The sequence below is a fragment of the Populus trichocarpa genome, chromosome 7 (assembly GCF_000002775.5).
Source record: "Populus trichocarpa isolate Nisqually-1 chromosome 7, P.trichocarpa_v4.1, whole genome shotgun sequence".
Classification (NCBI taxonomy): domain Eukaryota; kingdom Viridiplantae; phylum Streptophyta; class Magnoliopsida; order Malpighiales; family Salicaceae; genus Populus; species Populus trichocarpa.
The window spans coordinates 11,880,942-11,900,744 of record NC_037291.2 but is presented as its reverse complement, the minus strand read 5'-3'; the positions used below and the strand labels follow the sequence as shown (position 1 = coordinate 11,900,744).

Here is a 19,803-nt window from a genome sequence, read left to right as displayed (position 1 = left end):
AATAGAGAGACTTTGGGAATCAAAGAATTTTACCATGTTGAAAAACAAAAAATTACTTTCCGAACAATTTGCATGTAATCAATTAACTACCAATTGCAAATCCACTAGTGTATGTACCTCTCACTGCTACATGGTTAAAAGGGGTAACAAAATTGTTAGTAAAAAAAAACGTGAAGAGTATAAAAATTTGGACCATAAAAAGGAAATACCACAAAAACAAGCCAATTCCTCCTAGCATATTTTGCCACCGAAGCCTCAAGGCTGCGGCAAGAAGAGTCTTCTAAGTTTCTGGAATGCAGAATTTCCATCAAAGATGCCTGCTTTAAATTCTTTTGAAAAAGACCCTACCGCCCTCTATTTGTTTGTTTTGGAAAAAGCTTCAAAGCAAATACTAGATCCCCATGAACGCCAACCACTTGCTAACTAAAAAACTTTTTAAGTTTGTTCATCATATACCATCTCTCTTTTAACTTCAGTGTTCTTATTACAACTCAAGACTACACGTTATTACTGTGCATAAAGATAGACACCAAGACAATACAGCACTACTGCTTCCATCTGATACATTCCTAACCTACTTCAGTTAATAATTAGGAGACTCAATAGGGACATTTACAAACAAATTTCAGTCTATTCAAATAGGATAACCGAGGTCGGCTCAAGAATTTGAAGGCATGAAAGAGTCATCATCCATTAATGTTCCAAGATCGACCAGGTCATCAAACTCGGCCATCACTTCAGAATTGTTAGCCCATTCGCCCATAGCCTGCAAGATTTACAGATCATAAAACCAATCAGATTAACAAAACAGTGTTTGCTTCATCTCTTTGAGAGCTCATGGTTGTCATTGAAACCACCACTTCTGAAATTCAGGAAAACATTTTCCCCTTGGTTTACATGTCCACAGATGATGTGAATCTTATTCTGCACTATAAAAGTGGAGGAGATTTGAAAAATTCATATCTCCCTTGGTTTCAAACCTAGTCCACTGATCGCTTTCTAGATAAAAATAAAAACCTAGTCTGCTCATCATAAACTGTTTAGTTCCAACAATGTTCTACCAAAGTACCAACAAAAACCTGACTTGCATAGCATACTGAAGAGGACTGTACATCCCCCAGCAGCTAATATAATGAATAGTATTTTAGAAAGTTCTAGTGTGATGACAACCCTTCACTGTTGTCTCCAATGCAAACAACTGTCAAGCAACTAGCAAGGAAAAAGAATAAAAATAATAATCTGTTACCTTGGCCTCCTGGATCTCAGCAACAACATTGCGCAGCCTGCAATATTGTTCTCTTGCCTCTGGATGCTGATGCATGGATTTCACCCTTGCAAGGGCTATTTGTGATCTTTCTTCTGTTTGCCTTCTGCCTTCTTTAAGGAAATCATCATCGTCATCCTTTGACTGGACAACTTGCATGCTGGAACCATCAGTAAGTGCTTCAGATTTGAAGCCACGCAAACCACTTCCTTTCCGTCTCCAACGTAAGATAATCTTATCCAGAATGCCTACAGACCAAATTATCTTCCTGTAGTTTTTCCTGACCTGGTGGCCTCTTACATGGGCCTTCACCAGAAAAAAAACTCAAGGTTAGATTTCAAGAGTTATATGCTTTGTAAAAGGAAAAAACAAGTCAGAGAAAGTTACGTAGGTGAGTAATACAAAAAAAAAGAGCAGAAAATCAAGAGAGAACAATGTACGCACCTGAATTTTAACAATTCGCTGCCGGATTATCAAAAATTCTTTTCTACCCTTCCAACCACGGAACTTGTTCTGAATTCGTATTGCAGCATGAACAGGCTCATCGTATTGCCCTGCCTTCTGTGACTTGACTGCAATAAGCGAAAGAGCGCGCTCATGTGACATTCCCAATTTATCATCACCATACTCTTTTAACTGCTTCTTTTGGAAGGACTGAACTCTGAAGACTTGGTGAATACGAGCAGCAGCTTGAGTAGCATTACAAACAGCAGCTAATGAATCCTTCAGGGGCAGTCGACTTGGCAAGTCAGCATCATTGACTGGAGTTGCATTACAGCCTGAAACTGTCTGTGATGCTTGTGTTCCAGAACATTCTGCAGCCTTGCCATCCTGCTTTTCCAAATTCAGAGAAGAAAGGTGGGCACTCAAAGCAGATTCTGCAAGAAAGCCGGAAATTCCTTTGTGTCCATTAGCAGAAGCTAAGTCAGCAGGTGTTCTGCTGGTGGGATATTTGGGTGTTGGATCTGTTAATGCTCCAGGAGCGGCACCTAGATGGATGAGGGATGCAACTGTTCGCTCTCTGATATTCGAGCCAAAATACAAGAAAAGTGTACAAATTTAATAAGTGTTTTGAAAAAAGAAACTAGCATGAAATTTTAAGAACCACAAATTGCTGATGTAATTTGATCCCAGCTAGGATTAAAGCTCGATTTGATGCCACTTCTATATAATTGATAATATCCTAACATCACTAATAAAATTCCCCTATTCTATGAGATTAGCCGCCCAGTTTCTAGATGACAGCAGCTTGCACCCTAGTTAACATTTTTCAGTAGCTTATTTGGTTTTATTCTGGTAAATTTATCAAAAACTCCTGTGTCCAATAAACTATCATGGTATCATACTCCATGCTAATTCTCAGCTTGCAATATGAAGTGCTGTGAACTGAAAGGAAGACAAGAAAGGAGATACTACTATACTAGAAGCAAGGTTTGCTCCATAAAAATTAAGAAAAAAAAGCAAATACAAGAAAACACATTTCTCTCACCTGCCATAAGATGCTGCCCAATGAAGTGCAGTCCATCCATTAACATCGCGAAAATTGACACTTACACCAGCAACTATAGTAGGTTCCAGGGCCCAATCATAGCCAAGGGCGGCTGCAAAATGTAGCACCCCTTGGCCACCCTCATCTAATACGCTAGGGCCTTTTCCACCTTCAGATGCCTTCTGCAAAAGCCATACATGTAATTGTTCTTTGAGTAGCTTTTGAACAAGCTGTTCCTTTACTTTTTCTGAGGAAAACCCCTCCTCTGAAGTAAGCTTAAACATTTGGTCCCATGTTTCATTGTCCTCATTCAGCAATGAGTTGATTTTACTGCTCAAAATCTCATCCACACTGCTGGAGTCATATTTTGAAGGGGAGACAGAGCTCAGGGACAGTAGTTTTCCAAATCGCATATTAAGATCTTCAGTAACACTGTCACTATAGTAATAGGTAATATCTTGGGTGTGGCTGAGGTATTCAAATTCACGCACCTCACTACAAGCTACCCTATTTGAACATGTAACATAAAAAGGAATCCTGCCAGCCTTATGCGAGGGAGTATTGCAACGAAGAACACCATCAGCTATAACCTCTGCAGGAACTTCAACTTCTCCAAACATAATTGACCACTGGCAGTTTTCTGCTGCTTCTCGACCCTTCAAGAATCTTCCCATGATTAGGACCTAAATATATGTAGAATAAATGAGAAAAGAACATTATAATATCAAAATGAAGCATTATATGATATGCCCCAGCAAGGAGTGGTAGCTCAGCTCAGAAACCTCAATCCAGTCTATAAGGAAAAGCTGGCACATTCAATAACTTAGATGTTACTGCACAATCTAGCACACAAGAAATACTAATATTTGTATAGTACCTTGATCTCTGTGCCTGCATATGCCCAGTTGGGTGAGAAATCAATAATGCTAAAGAGTTGGTCCTGGGAGAGAGAAGGAGAAAGCAAATATGCATCCAGGTTTCCTTGAGAAGGATTGCTGGAGTCATCAACCCCGTTTTCACTTTCTGCAGTAATCCAATAGGACCCAGAACTGGACTGCACCTGTGGCTCTACATCTCCAAGTTCTTTACTCATCCATCGGGTGAAACTATCAAGCTTCTTCAAACCTTCTGTCCCTGAACCATCCAATATATGATGTTTCACCGAAGAAGAGTACATTGATTTTCCCTCTAGGGTCATACCATGATCTGCATTTGCAGGCTGTATTTGAATGTCATTTTGGATATGGAGATCGTTTTCCTGTGTACATAAAGGCTCAAGAGTATTGATTAAGTTGCCACTATCAAGTTGTTGATCAGGAAACCTAGCAGTGAGATCGTATCCTGAGTTCAGAAGCAACTTTTGATCCACGGACCACTTTAATAGATGTGAAGAAACACCCTCCATAGACTGTTTAGAAGGCAAGTTAAAGCCCAAAACAGATAAGTGAATCAGAAGAAGAAAAGATAACACATCTATAATTAACATATAATGAGACATTTGCAGTAATTTGAAAATGTATTGAATTTAACTATAGTAGGCAGTCATTCACAACTCGACTCAACTAAGCATGAATCCCAAATTAGTTGAGATTGACTACATGGATGATGAATCTGCCTTCATTCAGTTGTATTATGGGATAGAATTTCTTTAAACTATTGTAAAACTGGATCACCCTTTGTCAATTCACCCCACACCATTTCTGATCAGTCTCCCCTGATTTCTCCTAATACTTCAGTGTGTTACTTTTTCTCCCTAGTGTATCAACAGGTTGAAGTTAGAAATGGCCAAAAGAAACCACCATCTCACGACTTATCTTCATTTGTGTCACCTCAACGTTCCCACAGATGTACTCATATGACTCATCCTACCCAAGTCTTGTCTTGTGTTACAATTCATCAATCCTAACATTCTTATCCCAGCCATACCGTTTTATGATAATACATGCATTATAGATATCTAATGTTCATGTATATATTATAATCGATTGCATGAGAAGCAATTATGGGAATGAGACCTATATAACCACTCATCAATTTCACTCATGATGCATATGAACCAAAAACAAAGTCACCACCATCCTTCCATCCTTGAAAACTATTGCAAAGAAGAGTTTGGCATTCACAAACTACCCTTTAATCTGAATTAAGCATGTGATGCAAGGATTTATAACATACAGAAAGGATCACATAGTACCTGCCATGCTTCCTGATCAAGTATATGACTCCCAATATCCTCCCTTTTATCAAAGCTATTGGTTAAAAGCTTCTCCAGTATTCCATCTTCTTGTTTAGGGATGATTCCTACCGTATCATCTTGTGACAAAAGAGTCTGGAAAGGCACAGATTCAGTTCCACGAGCATAATTTTCTAATACATCCTCCCACGACGGCAAGTCAATGACTTTCTGAGGCTCACATGCTGATTCAGTACCATTAGTTTCTTTAGTTTTATCCACTTGGGCAAGTGAGATGACGTCCATCCCAGGAACAGCTGACAATTTGCCTTGATAATCACCTATTTAAAGTAACAAGGATTATTGTGTAAGTTCTTGTGTATAGGGTAAAAACTTTTGGGACAATTACTCTAGAAAGATCAAAACATCAGAACCAATTTACTTGAAAACGTCATGTGATCATAATGAACAGATGAGCCTGTATCAATTCTCTCCATTGCAGGCTTTTGCACCTCAAGAAAAGAATGAAATGTGGAACTGGCTTGGTTATTATATACTGCAATAAACACCATCTCCACATGTAAGAATATGAAAAATCCAAAGCATTCATCATACAGAAAGCTATACTACATCTTCTAATGAAACTGACACAGAAATTCTTGTCAATAGAAACTGATGCACAAAAAATGAATAAAAAAGGCACCTGATTCAGCATCCTCATATTCTGATGCCTGAGCGCTATTCATGCTTGTTGTATCTGTAGTTCTTGTAGGCACCTGGTAACCATTAGGGTGGAAACGGGAAGAAACAGAAGTGTCCATCTCTGAACTGGGCATTGTGTCTTCAGTTTCTTGAGAGTAAGGAATACATTCTTCATGCTCTTTAATGCGGTTAAAATTTGTCCTGGTTCCCTGCTGAAATATGAAGATTAAAGCAGCTCAAACCCAATATCAAGATTGCTGAGTTGATAGATGATACACACGAGTGAATGAAGAAACTTTAAGGTCAACCATTTTCCTCTTCTAGAATAAGAGATACTCCATTCATGATAGCCATCTTAGGTTAGAGTAACAAAAAACTAAATAACATGAATATAATAACTGAATCGTGATTTTAAGCAGCAAAGACAAGAAATAAGCGCACATAGATTCTCCTGTCGGAACAGAGGTGCAGATAGATTCTCATGAGCAATTTTCAGCCTGAAATTCAACAGTATTTTAATCCATTTGAGACAAAAACTTCAATCCCATGCTGAAGGTATCTTATTTAATAAATTCCTTTTATAATCCTGCTCTAAAGTCTAAAACATATATGTAGTCGCATTCATTTAAGGCAAAAGTAGATAAATTTCAGGTTTAGATTCCACCTGCGGAAGTGTTACACATGTGTCATCATTTTCATTGTATAAAAAATACATGATAATTTTTTGTTGAACTTATCCAATTACTGCCACTTATTCTGGTTCACAAATACACACACCAATCATCTCTTTTCACAACTGCTTTACGGCTCTAGTCTAAGGGCCTGTTTGGAAGTGTGGTAGAGGTTATTTTCAAAATGTTCGCTTGGAAATGCATTAAAATAATGTTTTTTTTAAAAAAAATGTATTTTTGACATCAGCGCATCAAAACGATCCAAAAGCACCAAAAAACATTAATTTGAAGCAAAAAAATTCAAAATTTTAAAAGTGAGGTTCGACCACACTCCCAAACACACCCTAAATATAGATTTATAGTTTTGCATGTGCAGCATTCATCTAATAGCTTTTGCACCAAGGATACATGATGGATTTAATCCTCAGATAAATAACTTCTATTTTCATTGTGTTGACAAAAGACATCCATGCATTGTTAAATTCTACAATATGACAAAAAAATCACAGCATACCAATTTAATCAAATGACAGTCACAATCCAATGATCAAGGCATCATTTTCACCAAAAGGATCAAATCCCATCACAGCCCATTCATGTGCACTACTCATCATTAGATTCCTATTCCTAACTTAAAAATTTTCATATGTTGGAGCCTCGGAGGTGTGGACAATACATGTGCGCTATTATTTAATACATCTCCACATTCAAAATTTTGGAGACAGATTTGTTTCCTTTTTCCCTTAATGTTTTCAATCCTTTTTTTTTTTTTTTGCCTGGTGTGGGAGGGGTTCCAAGTACTGGTATAGTGAAATTATTATTTGGAAAATACAGAGACTAACCCACGGAAGAAAAAAAGCTATTGGATTCTATTGTTCTCAGCACAGCCAAATAAATATTTGAGAAAGAATAAAGGCAGCAAAAAGTAGACTTGTCTTTCAAGTTACCCAACAAAGCTGAACTTTTTGGAACACAGAGTGACAGACTAAGATAGCTAAAAGGAGCATAAAAGATAGGAGCGGTGAAGAAAATGTCACCTTTACTTCCCGATAGTGGACAAGTACAATGTGTGAAAGTTCCCTGCAGTAGAGGACAGCTACGTAAGAAACAGAAGATGGTCATCTGTCTAAAAAATGGAATATAGAAGAAAGAAACCAGCTGTTATTTCAAGAAGGCATTTTAAACCAACAATATCAGCTACGAGGAGCAGGTGATGGCCAAAACTGCCGATTTCTTTAGCTAATCTAACACTTCACATGAAATGGAACACACATAAAAAGATTTTAAGCGTCAAAGCAATAATCGTGCTGTATATGTGTGCTAACAGACATAATCCAAGGTTTTTTAGAAAGGTTGTGACCATGCCTATAATTTTTGAAAAACAGACCAAAAAAAAGCAGTTGAAGGAATTCATTACCACAGAACTCATGAAGGTCAATAATTTCCTCAGTTACACAAAAAGCTTGAAGCCTTCGTTGTTATGCCTCTAATTAATTGAAACCCAAAAGTAGAACGTGAAATAATCACAAAATCAGACGTTCATAAAATAAAATAAAATGAAAGCTATTAATTCAATGTGAAATACACATATATCAACAGGTTAGAACCAATCCAATCTTCTTAAATATTGCCAGGTATGCCACTTTATAAACCATGGTACGTATGAGGCCGGACGAATAGTTTGAAATGCAAGTATTTAGATCCAAAACCAAGATATTGGAAGATCAAAAATGAAAAGATTCAAGGACTCACTCTTCAAGCAACCAATAACTGCGTCTTTGAAAATTTTCGTTATCTTCTCCATGTGCATAATAGCAATGCAGCACATCAACACTTCCAGACTGAAAGAACATACACTTGTTTTTTTCAGTTACTGTGATTTGAAAGAGCACATAAATCTTAAATATAAACAATGCCTCAGCGGAGTAAAATACATTAGCTAGAAGACAAAGGCTTTGGCTCAAAGATGCCTGATTCCAATACCCTAATATGCTTACACTTTTTTTTCGGTTATTATGATTTGAAAAAACACATAAATCTTAAATATAAACAATGCCTCTGCAGCGGAGTAAAATACATTAGCTAGAAGACAAAGGCACTGGCTCAAAGATGCCTGATTCAAATACCCTAATATGCTTACCTTGAGCCTCTCATGAGCTTCTTTCACAGTTTTCCCATCTTTTTTCTTCCTCCAGTTATGGCCATCTTTTCTGAAGTATCTGAGCACTTTGCGATCAAAGAGGAACAGTGAACCACCTGAAATTGGAGCCAAGATATGTTTACAATTGTACCTTACTAATAGGAACTTAATCAAATGGAGGCCTGTGCGCCCGTAGTGGAGAAGATAACACACTTGATGCGCACAAACACTACAATAAGACAGAAGCACTCAAGCTACACATTATACTGCCATCTATGAGCTTCTCCTAACCTAAAATGCAACTTCTAGCCCCATTAGTAATCAGACAAGAAATGGGGAGGAGTCCTATTGCAGGAGCCTTTCCCTAGATAAAAGAAAACACTGAAACTTGGAATTCAAACAAATACAATTGTATTTGATAAGTGACTGGAGTTGAAAAAAATAATATTTTATTGGATAAGTGAGCTTAAACAAGTAGTTCTGTCATTTCCTTTAAAGTTGAATAACATGACAGGACAAAAAAAAAATCCAAACCAAATCGTTGATTTAGAATAAATGTGATTGCAATTTTATGCTTCAGCTGCTGTAGACTTGTGAGAATGATGTCCAATTTGAAACCCGACAGATAGGTTCAAACACAAAAGAAAAACAGGTGAACTCTTGATTAATGATCTGAAAATCATTTCAATCTTAGAAACATAAAACTATTGAAATGAATCTATCAAAGATATGCAGATTCTATGGTCTCTCACCCACACTTGACACCATTATCCTCGGGCTGTCCACGAGAGATAAGTTTGCAATATTGCAAAACATTAACCTTGACTCAAAAAGCAGTTAGGAGTTTTAAGGAATCTTGCCACATGGATCAGATGCAAAACAAATTTCATAGTAGATTCTCATGAAAGAGAAGAAAATAACTAGAACGAACTAGCTAAAAACAAAAAAGATCTCTTATTATCCACATGGAAGTTTATGAAAGGCAACTACAGGGAAAGGTTCATTGAACAATTAATCAACGAAAGCAATGCTGACAAAATATTACTTGGAGGCATATGTGCAGGTTCTGGGGCAATACGAAATCTCTGATAATTGGTAAGAATTTCACAAATTTCAGCAGGTCGTAGCCATCGATGCTGCGCTTCTAGCAGTATTTGCTGAATATCTGCATTCCAGCGGATGACAATTTTTTTAAAATGCACATCATCGGTAACTTCACAACATCAAGTGTAAAAACAAACAAAGACAAGAGGAGAATATAAAGCATGATAGTTAATGCCACCATTTCTAAACCACCTTCAAGACTGTATAAGAGAAGAAATTGGGGACTGATATAGCATGGAAATCTATCCCCTTAACAATAAAACATAAATCTTAATCCAGCGTTATCGTTGTTTTGAAATCCAGTTATCAATTAATGATAACATCTTGAGCAAAAATCCTCTTCAAAAGCTCAGACCCTCCCAAAAAGAACACCAAGATTATCACTAGGTTTAGTAGATAAATTATCTTTAATGAACTGTTGCACTGGTAAATAAGTGGTAATGCTTAAAAAATTGTCCCTTTGTTCTACAAGTAAAACCCACCCATAAAAACCCAAACTTTAAGCCCAGATCAGAACCTTAGTCCTGCTAACATCTTCCTCATCTAAAATATATACAAGCCAGCCATCAAAAACAAAAATGAAAACCTTCAACAGCATAAATTCCCAAAATCACAATTCTATAATACACTGTACAAACGAATAGTCCTAAATCAAAGTGCGGAAAAAAAGATAAATAAAAAAAGAAGAAGTTGAAACTCTCTTACCTAGCTGGTTACCAAGAGGGTACCGTTTAGTGTCAGCCATGATTGATCAACTCCTCCACCTCCTCCTCTTCCTCCTCCTTTTTAGTCTCTATCTCTGCCTCTGTTTATGTGATGTCAAATCTTGAAAAGAGACGTTAATTATTGTGCAAAATAAATTATTAAGAAGTGTAAATACGAAGCTCTGTGTTTTGATCTGACAATCAGAGGAGAAATCTAAAGGATAGCATTTGAAGGGAGTAAGACAGAAAATCAAGCTGAAAGGGGGTACGGACATGGGGGGGGGGGGAGAAGGTATTTGGGTAGCAGCAGCAGCAGCAGCTAAAATGGACTTTGGGCAAGAGGAGGAGGAGAGTACCGAGTGAGGTCGAGTCTACCTTTGACGTGATTTCCGGGATGGTCTTCTTCTTCTTCTTTTTTTATCTTAATCCATGTGTGAAATAAGAAGTAGTTTTCCCATGGTTTTTAAAAAAGTGTTTATCTTAAAAAGAAAATATCAAATTAAAAGTTTTAATAATTTTAATATATGAACATTAAAAATTAAAAAAAATCTAAATAAAAAATATTTTAAAAATATCTTATTAAACATACATAAAATAACATTTATAACCGCATTTCCATTATCTTTTTATTTTTTTTTAAATTAACAAATTTCCATTATAATCTCAACCAATCCATTAGATTTATAATTTCATCTAACCTAGCTAAATTATATTTTTATTTAATTTAATTAAAATTAAAATTAAAAAAAATAATACTTAAAACGACAAGCTGTAAATAATGTTCATAACACCAATAATGTTCATAACACTAATATTGTACATTGAGGCCCTGTTTGTTTTGGTATTTTGTTTTTTTTGTTTTAAATTAATATTTTTTAGTATTTTTAAATTATTTTGGTATTTTAATATCAAAAATAATTTTTTAAAAATAAAAAAATATTATTTTAATATACTTTTAATAAAATCTATTTAAAAAAAAAAACTATAAACACGATACAATGACAGACCTGTATAAAAACTAGCTAAATCCTTTTTGTTTTTTGGAAAAAAAAAAAAGTCAAATAGTTAGAAAGTATGATGGAGATTGTGTACGAACAAGAAAAAAAAATGCCCTAAAATTTTGACATAATCAATCATTGCGTGTTAGAATAATTAGCCTCACCAAATTATTTTGATAATATTTTTCCAGGTATTTGTCTATTGTTATGGAAAAACCTTGATAAATTTATATTATATACAAAGTAATTAATAATATTATATTAATTATTTTTTAAGCTCGCGAAATTGAATTATGAGTTTTATTTTTTTTCTTTTCATTTTTTTTTCAAGATGGGTCAATGAAATAAATAATATGATACCATTAATTAATGTTTGAACACCATATTATTTTCTCAGAGACTCAGTAATTGTTTTTAAATTTAAAAAAATACTCAATTTAGCTATTGATATATTGCCTAATTATTTCATAATCTTTCAATCAATTTCACTCCAAGTCAAATCAACATTAGATAATATCAACCATCTATGCATCCATCTTTTAACGATAGTTAAGAGAATAATAAATGCTTCCATCCAATATATCAAAATTAAAAATTAAAATTGATCAAAAAATGCTTTTCAAAATTTGTTTTTAAATTAATTTTTTTTAATGATTTTAAATTATTTTAATATGCTGATATAAAAAATAATAATGTATTTTTAAAAATATATATATTTTAAAAAACAATAGTTACCAGAATTTTAAACATTACTGGTGTAATTTCAATGGTAAAATTGATAAAATTAAATTGAAACTCAATTATTAATGAAATAATACATTAGGGGCTAAATTAAGATTACCCCCTCCCAATTCCTTAAAATTAAGTAGTAGCAACTTTGAGGATATAACTCACTGGTCAGACTCTAGATTTGCTCTCTAGAGGTCACAAGTTCGAGTCTTACAAATCTCAGGGCAACTGAAGACTTATATGGTCATTAACTTTAAGACTCGTAAGATTAGTCGAGGTACGCGCAAATTGACCCGGTCACCCATATTAATAAAAATAAATGAATTAAGTTGTAGCATATTTTCACCTACTTTTCACTCTTTCACTATGTGGCTGTCCTTTGCCCGTTTTTAGCAGCAAGAAATAATCATATTATTTTCTTCTTATTCTTCTGCTAGAGATGGTTGGCAATGGCGAGACAGCGGGGGGAAATTGCAATTATTAATACTTATTTTTTTTTGTTTTTCAAAAACAAAATTCCCATATTGCTGGTGTTGAATATTAACTTTGAAAAGTAATTTACGCTACCAAACATGCCTATGAGAATATTACTTAAAAAACTAAATAATATGAGTGTATTATTGTAGGTTATAGTAAAATTATATGTGCTATTTGATCCAAAAAAGTTAAGCCTTTAATTTTATTTTATTTTTATTTATAAAATTTTTTATTTTTTTCAATTTAGTCAATTTTTTTATAAGTTTGCCTTTTCATTTCGGTCCTTATTTTTTTAAATTTTTAATGGTTTTATCTTTCAACATTTAATTTGTTGGGAATCCAACTTCGTATAATCTTATTGTTCTATATTAGTGTTTTTTAATATTAATTTTGTGATTGTCTTAAAGTTTTTTCTATGAGTTTATCCCAGTATCATGATCTAGATTACGATTTTTACATGTCTTTTTTTAATATAAGTATTTTTTAGTTGTTTTGTTTTTATTTCATTTTTCAAGGTATTATTCTAATTCATTTATAATTTTTTTTATACAAATGAAGTTTATCTTTTAACATAAAAATATTTATTTTTAAATTATATTACTAATGTATTCGGCCTAATATAATATTTTTTATAACATAAATTTTTTCAATCAATTTTATTTGTGTTTATATTTTAAATCATGAATTTTTTAGGATATAGATTTATCTTTTATTTATTTAAATAAATAAATTCAATAAATACAATCATATCATATACATATCTTATATTATATTATATTATAAAATATTTTCATATTTTATTTATGTTTATATTTTAAATCATGAGTTTTTTAGGATATAGATTTATAATTCAATAAATACAATCATATTCATATCTTATTTTATAAAATATCTTGATATTGATTGAATACAATTTTCAATACACAATTGTCAGAATAGATGAGTTATCTTTATTTCAAAAGTCAACTGAAATGCATTCAACTCTACTTCTCAACAGAGGGTTTCAACTTTCGATTCCGGTGATTGCAATTGACAATCCATGAAAAGTCAGCAACAGTTGCAAGATTGATTTCTATTTCCTATGCAACATGGACAGAGCTTTTAACTTGCAAGTAAATGTGCATTCAATGCCTTTTTCTCTCCCATTTTCTTTATACTAAACTCAGATTTTCCCTTTCACTTCTCCTTATAAAAATGCCAGGGAAAGGCTGGAAACCAATGGAGGGTTATTTTCCCTCAGTTCTGTTGAAAAAAACAGTACACAAGGTATATTAGAATGGTCCAAACGGTCCCAGAAAACACCACTTGAGACACCATGAACTTCAGAAACATCAGCCCCCTCCAAGGCTTTGTCTATGTTGACTCGACTTTGAGCACTATCTTCATGAACTCGTATACAAAGTAACTTATTGAAGCTGATGGTAAAACCTGCAGGTTCGGGGAAAGAAAACATGGGTTGGAAAGGATTGAGAACAAATAGATTTCGATATGAATTATGGAGAGCTCCAAAGAGCCAGGAAAGTAATAAAGATGTGAACAAGTAGCAGGTCCCAGATTAATTTCATATGAGAATATTCATCAACGTTTCAAACTTAAGCTAATTAAGTGAGATTTATTTCAACTTTTTTCAAATTTTTAATATTGGAAAAAATAAATCGCAACAGCTAGTTCCGGCAACTAAAGGCGCCAAATCCAAAACAAAATATCTTGACACAACGCAGTTACGTATCCTAGATTCTGATTTCTCATTGTTTAAAAACTGTTTTGTTCATGGACATATTAGGAATTTGAAACAGATAGGAGGCTTTGAATAGTAGCCGGAAAGGTGGGGCTAGAAAGCAGCTGACAGTAATCAATATACCCTTGCCCTCCTAAGAAGACGACATGAAAAATGATGTGTGATTGGACAAATCAGAAGTTCCTAAGGTACATGATTGTGAAAGTGGGGTTCTAGTAGAGGCAAATACCAAAGAGACTTGCTATTTTCTACCATTATTCAGTAACTTTCCTTTCAATGGCCCTTGAAGAATTGTTGAGATTACAGTAGAAAACATCATGGCTCTTGTATATGACTTGAACAATAAAGGTAACTATGTGCCTTGACCTACAGGAGCAATATTAAGGTCTAATTCGAGGAGCTATGCAGTACAAAACATGGTGCCTTCACCTAGAGGGATTATATTAAGGTCTAATTCGAGGAGCTATGCAAGTACAAAACATGGTGCCTTCACCTAGAGGGGTTATATTAAGGTCTAATTCGATGAGCTATGCAGTACAAAAAATGGTGGGGCAGACCCACAACCAGTCAAAACAAAGCAGTTTTGAGGCTTAATAAGAAAGATAAGCGGCAACTGCTTTATGGTTTGAAAACTGCATTCAGCCGCAAACTCTCTGGACCATCATCTAAAGCTAGAAACTTCATAAAATAAAGGAACAGTTCATGTACACAGAAGTTATGCATCGTCATACCTGCAATAGGCTGGGAATTAAACCTGCATAAAGAGCAGGAATGCCTCCTTGCTCAACTATCTTTATGCAAGTTGCCAATGCACTCATCTTTGTTGCCTGGACTTGCATTTGAAGCTGTCTCCGCACAACTTCAAATGGATACGTAGCAGCTTCAGAGCAACAACCAGCAATTGCCCCATAAAGCAATGTTCTCATGGTACCCAACTCCAGCTGTTCCAATGCATTTAATTCCTGACCTTCTTGTTTGATGTTCAGAATTCTCTTCATTCCTTCCGGCGAGTGAAGATAAGTTGATTTTAGCATATCATAAACACCATAGTAAACAGCACCTGAAGGCGCCATTGCCACTAACGAGGGTAGTAAACCCTTATAAAGAGAAAAGAAACCTTCTGTCTGGATCATGTGGTGGAAAGTGCCAATTACACCACCCAAAACTTCCCCACCAGGTGCAACCATCTTCGTTCTTATCTGTAAAATTTCACATTTTTTAGCATCAATTACAAATTATTTACATTAAAAAAAATCCCACCATAACATGATAAAGCTGAGAAAGTAAATTAAATATGAAGAATGAGAGTAAAATGTAGTGCAATCATTATTGTGTTGGTTCTTTTATGTTAACTAACTTGCAGCTCTAAGGATGGTAACTAGAGCTTGTAGACCTACGTCCAATTTGCAGCCTTGCAGGTGATTGGATGGATGTCACAACTTTTATAAAATCAATGAGGGAATCAACTTAATCCATGACTGCAACAAGTAAACTATGTGAAAATTCAGTAATGGCCAAGGAGGCGTTAGCAAACCACATGAATATGCAGCAGATTTTATTGGTGAAAATCTGAGCGGGCTTCGGCAGGACCTGGGCCTAGTAACATGCAACAGATTCAAATCTAAGATCCCCAGGTGCCCTCCTTGAAATTATGCATTGATGTTGATTGTTCCTGAGGGAGCTGGACTTAGTAAGATGTGAACATTAGGCTGTTTTTGTTTGGGAATGAAAGGAAAAACTCGCCAGCTTTCAACCCATTTGGTTACCCAAAGGGAGGAAAAGTTTCACCTATGGGGATGGTTTAAAATTTCACCCCTTATCATAGATAGTATTATGTCTTTCCCTAGTTTTTTTTTAGTCTCTGTCACTCTCTTCCTGTACAATATCTTTTTTATCTGTTGTCTCTCTACAGCTGCCCCAACTAGTTCAGAAAGAGATTTAGCTGAGTGGAGTTTTTTTCTCACCCCCTCTTCTGTTTGTCCACCTCTATCTTTTTTTATACAATTTTCTAACTTTATCTTTCTCATCAGTATCAATTCTTTTTTTTTTCTCTTCTCATCCACTAATAATTATTTACCATTGCTATATGTACAAAAGCTCTTTTCTTGAGCTACTAACAGCCCCCCTCTGTGTCACAAACACAACAAAGATACCTGAGAACAATTTTTACACCCTAATGAATGGTCCCTAAACATTCCAACACAAAATTTTCACTTCAAACTAATGGTCAGAAACCAGTGCTTTAGTCAAGTATGGTACTTCCAAGTCCTGTGGTGACTCGTGAAATAACCAACCACTTCTATTGGCAGTAAAACTAAGATGTAACAAACATGAAACAGAACATGAAACAATTGAAATCAAAATAATTAAAGAAGCTCATGGCAGTAAATCATGAAGAGAGAGTTGAAGTCTAAGTTAACCACGTACAGTGTCCATCGGCAAGCAAAGCAAAGTAGCAGTAATTCCAGCAGCAGCACCAGAAAGGAACCTCTCAAAATTTGTGGTTTCCTCATTCCCAGACAATTTTAGAAGTTGATTTCTGTATGTATCATAAGCATAGAAATTGATGGACTTAAATGGAGCAGTGCGAAGAATATTGACAAAGTTTCCCTTCCAAAAACCTTTCAACCCTTGTGTCGCCGCAATCGCCTTGATGACCTCAAAAAGATTCTTCTGTTCACCGCGAACTATGTACTCCAGCTTCAGCCTCTCAAGAGGTGCTACAAGAGTCCTGTTTCAGAACAAATATGATGCAAAAGAAATATTAATTCATTAATTAGAACAAAAAAGAGCTAATAAATTAATACATATACATGGATCATTAGCCAGTACATGAGATACACAGTGTAAGGGACTTGAAAGTTAAATTAACAACCCGTTTGCACACAGTTCAAATCACATAACTAAAGGCTTTTAAAACTTTTAGAGAAACCATAAATAAATTCCATTAAGAAAACTATATGTTCTAAGAAAGTTGAGCAATTATCATAGAGAGCTCTTAATAAAGATTAAGTTGAGCAATTATCATAGAGAACTCTTAATAAAGATTCGGAGCCCGAAATGTTCTCAATTTTGTTTTCTTGCTGCAATTTGACATACATGATTCCAAAACAGACAATCATCAGAGAAGTTTATTTAGTATAAAAGAAAAACTGCAGTAGTTTTCTGCTTGTACAATTAAGCAGAACACAGACACAAAAAGACACGCATAAATCAAATCAGTGCTCTATTTAAAATCCTTCTGATAACCGGTTTTAACAAAGTTAGTGAACAAAAATTGACCTCTATTAGTAACTCTTGCTTACAAAATATAATTCAATCACGAAACAATCTTCAATTGCATTACCACTTAATTCGATGCAAATATATGATGCTACAATTATAACTAACTTAAAAAAAGATTCATAAATCTTGAAGCAATAAAAAGAAAAAAAGAAAGACCTTGAAACCATAGCAGCCACAACACCAGCCCATAGATGTTTAGTTGTATTCAACGCTGCTGAAGTACCGGATCTCTTCACTTCAACCTCCTTCTCCTCCACCAACTCGACATTTTTCTCAACCCCATCTTGCCCCAAACTCTCAATTGACTCCCCAACATTCCCTTCATCTCCATCTTCTTCTCCCCCCTTTATTGACAAGCTAACAGATAAAAACACGCCACCTTTCCTACCTCGCCGCCGCATATTCTCAAACCTTAACAAGGTTCTTTTCGACAAATAGGAATGACTGTCATTGTTTCCCTTCTTCTTTGAAGAAACTATAGAAACAAAGGAAGGAGGACAGATGGTTTTATGATCTAGGAACAGACCCCCGAGAATGAAGGGTTGTTGATCCGGCAGTTCAGATTCTTTGTCTTTGAATAAAGAGGCAAAGAAATGATGATCTTGACCGTACATTATAACGGGACTTGAAGGAGGAAAGACTGAAGATAGATTTAGCAAGAAGAAGAAGAATGATACTAACAGCACGAGAAATGGTTTATAAGGATTAAGGAATGAAGAGAAGCTTGAAGAGGAAGAGAGAATAGTATTAGATTTGCTGTTGTTGTTGTTGTTGTTGTTGTTGGGGATGTGAAAATGACAAGGGGAATAACGTAGGAGACGATGCTCTGCTGTGTGCGGGTGGGGTTTGGCTTGAATTGCTACAGCCTACAGTTACATAGGTTGCATCGGTCTTGTTTTGTTTTTGTTGCCCAAATGTGGACTTCTTCTTCTGATGGGTTTGGTTCCTTCTGTCTTTGGCTTATGACAAACAAAGGTGGATTTGGAGACAAGGACGTGATTTTATGAGGGAATAGAATAGAAAGCGGAATTCTTTGGCGGCAATCGCGTCACACATTTTTCTTGTTTTTTCAATGAATTTTTGAGGTTATTTTCTACTGGGAACTGAGTCCTGATTCTGTAAATTTATTTTCCCATCCTGTCTTCGATCGATCTATCAAGTTTTCGAGAAGTTTTGTTCGGGGAACATGGAATTCAGAGGCGGCGGCGGCAATCGCGTATTAGAATATTTTTGATGAAAGTTGAGCTCTTTCTTCTGTTATTGTCATTTTTCGCAGCTTTGATTTTGTGTTTTGGTTCCAAATTCGTCACCAACCAAGTTGTTTCTGTGCATCTAAATTACTGTTATTATTTAGAATTACAGTAGTGGAATAGTGGTTGTAATTTAAAATATATTTTATTTAAAAATTTATTAAAATAATATTTTTTATTTTTAAAATTAACATATCAAAATAAACTTAAATATATAAAAAAAATTCAAAATTTATGAAAACTTCCGGTTTGCTTAGCATTAGAAGGTGTTTTTTTACGCGATAGCTTTAGCTTTTAAAGCCAATCGCGTAAACTATCATGTTTGGTAACTAAAAAAACACTAAACTATTCGTATAGGACCCATGTATTTTGGGTTGAAACCGTCAGTTCCACAAAGCAGCTGAGAGCTGCTACTTCTCGCGTCTGTCAGGTGAATAATTCACCTGGGCACTGTTCACGTGAACAGTGCCCAGGTGAATTATCTAGGTATTGTTCACGTGAATAACCGATATTATTTAATAACACTACATAAATTAGAAGAATATCGCATGATGACGTAATATTTGTGGAATTTAATTGCAATTTCAATTTTTTTCTGGTGATATTTTACTCGATTTTGTTGCACGTTCAAAAAACTATGGAAACTATAGTCCTTATCAGATGAATTTCATACGTGATGAAATTGTAGATAAGTTAATGGAATAATAATAAAAAATTGATATAAAAAATTATTTATTTAATGATGTAATAATGGTAATTAAATCTACAATATTTAAATTAAAAATCATCAATATTAATATATATCTTTTTTAATTATTTTATAACTTCAATTTGAAAAGTATGTTTAATCGAACACATTAAACTATTTTTTATTCAACCTCAATTTTAACCACAGTTTTAACCAAATATATATAAATACCAAACCAACTTTAACTAAAAATAATTTTTATAAAACAATTTTTTTCAAACCACAACCACAACAAAACTATTAAAAATACTAAACACTCTAAACGGGAAGCAGTCAGCCTCGGACTCTGGGTTCTTTCTAGAGGTTTGTTTATATTAGCAGAACTCTTATC

At 34.6% G+C, this 19,803-nt stretch overlaps 2 protein-coding genes across 5 annotated transcripts; both read right to left on the bottom strand.

Moving 5' to 3' along the window:
- Window positions 1–416: 416 nt before the first annotated feature.
- LOC7456909 (calmodulin-binding transcription activator 3) lies at window positions 417–10,664 on the bottom strand. 4 transcript variants are annotated; one of them, XM_024605283.2, is made up of 13 exons: window positions 10,249–10,663; window positions 9,485–9,604; window positions 8,440–8,555; window positions 8,052–8,140; window positions 7,337–7,379; window positions 5,630–5,840; window positions 5,369–5,482; window positions 4,948–5,267; window positions 3,631–4,161; window positions 2,754–3,436; window positions 1,709–2,285; window positions 1,247–1,570; window positions 417–766 (listed from the first exon to the last, which is right to left on the bottom strand). In XM_024605283.2, exons 1-13 carry the CDS (start codon window positions 10,286–10,288, stop codon window positions 659–661), a joined length of 3,276 nt encoding a protein of 1,091 aa, XP_024461051.1. In that variant the 5' UTR covers window positions 10,289–10,663; the 3' UTR covers window positions 417–658. The 4 variants fall into 4 exon arrangements, with proteins under 4 accessions (XP_024461051.1, XP_024461052.1, XP_024461053.1 ...); XM_024605284.2 differs by having other exon boundaries at window positions 5,630–5,837; XM_024605285.2 differs by lacking the exon at window positions 9,485–9,604 and having other exon boundaries at window positions 10,249–10,664.
- Window positions 10,665–13,378: 2,714 nt separating this feature from the next.
- Window positions 13,379–18,623, bottom strand: LOC18100941 (probable mitochondrial adenine nucleotide transporter BTL3). Its single transcript, XM_024605072.2, has 4 exons — window positions 17,631–18,623; window positions 16,617–16,920; window positions 14,921–15,388; window positions 13,379–13,879 (listed from the first exon to the last, which is right to left on the bottom strand). The coding sequence occupies exons 1-4, from the start codon at window positions 18,086–18,088 to the stop codon at window positions 13,805–13,807; spliced, it is 1,305 nt and encodes a 434-aa protein (XP_024460840.1). The 5' UTR covers window positions 18,089–18,623; the 3' UTR covers window positions 13,379–13,804.
- Window positions 18,624–19,803: the final 1,180 nt, after the last annotated feature.

Coding starts and splice junctions, on each gene's coding strand:
- LOC7456909 (XM_024605283.2), bottom strand. CDS start 10,288: ATGGCTGACACTAAACGGTACCCTCTTGGTAACCAGCTAG. Junction 8,556..9,484: donor ACCTGCACATATGCCTCCAA/GTAATATTTTGT, acceptor CTCCAATTTCAG/GTGGTTCACTGTTCCTCTTT. Junction 7,380..8,051: donor AGTTATTGGTTGCTTGAAGA/GTGAGTCCTTGA, acceptor CCTCTACTGCAG/GGAACTTTCACACATTGTAC.
- LOC18100941 (XM_024605072.2), bottom strand. CDS start 18,088: ATGTACGGTCAAGATCATCATTTCTTTGCCTCTTTATTCAAAGACAAA. Junction 16,921..17,630: donor GTGGCTGCTATGGTTTCAAG/GTCTTTCTTTTT, acceptor GTTCTGAAACAG/GACTCTTGTAGCACCTCTTG. Junction 15,389..16,616: donor TTTGCTTGCCGATGGACACT/GTACGTGGTTAA, acceptor GAAATTTTACAG/ATAAGAACGAAGATGGTTGC.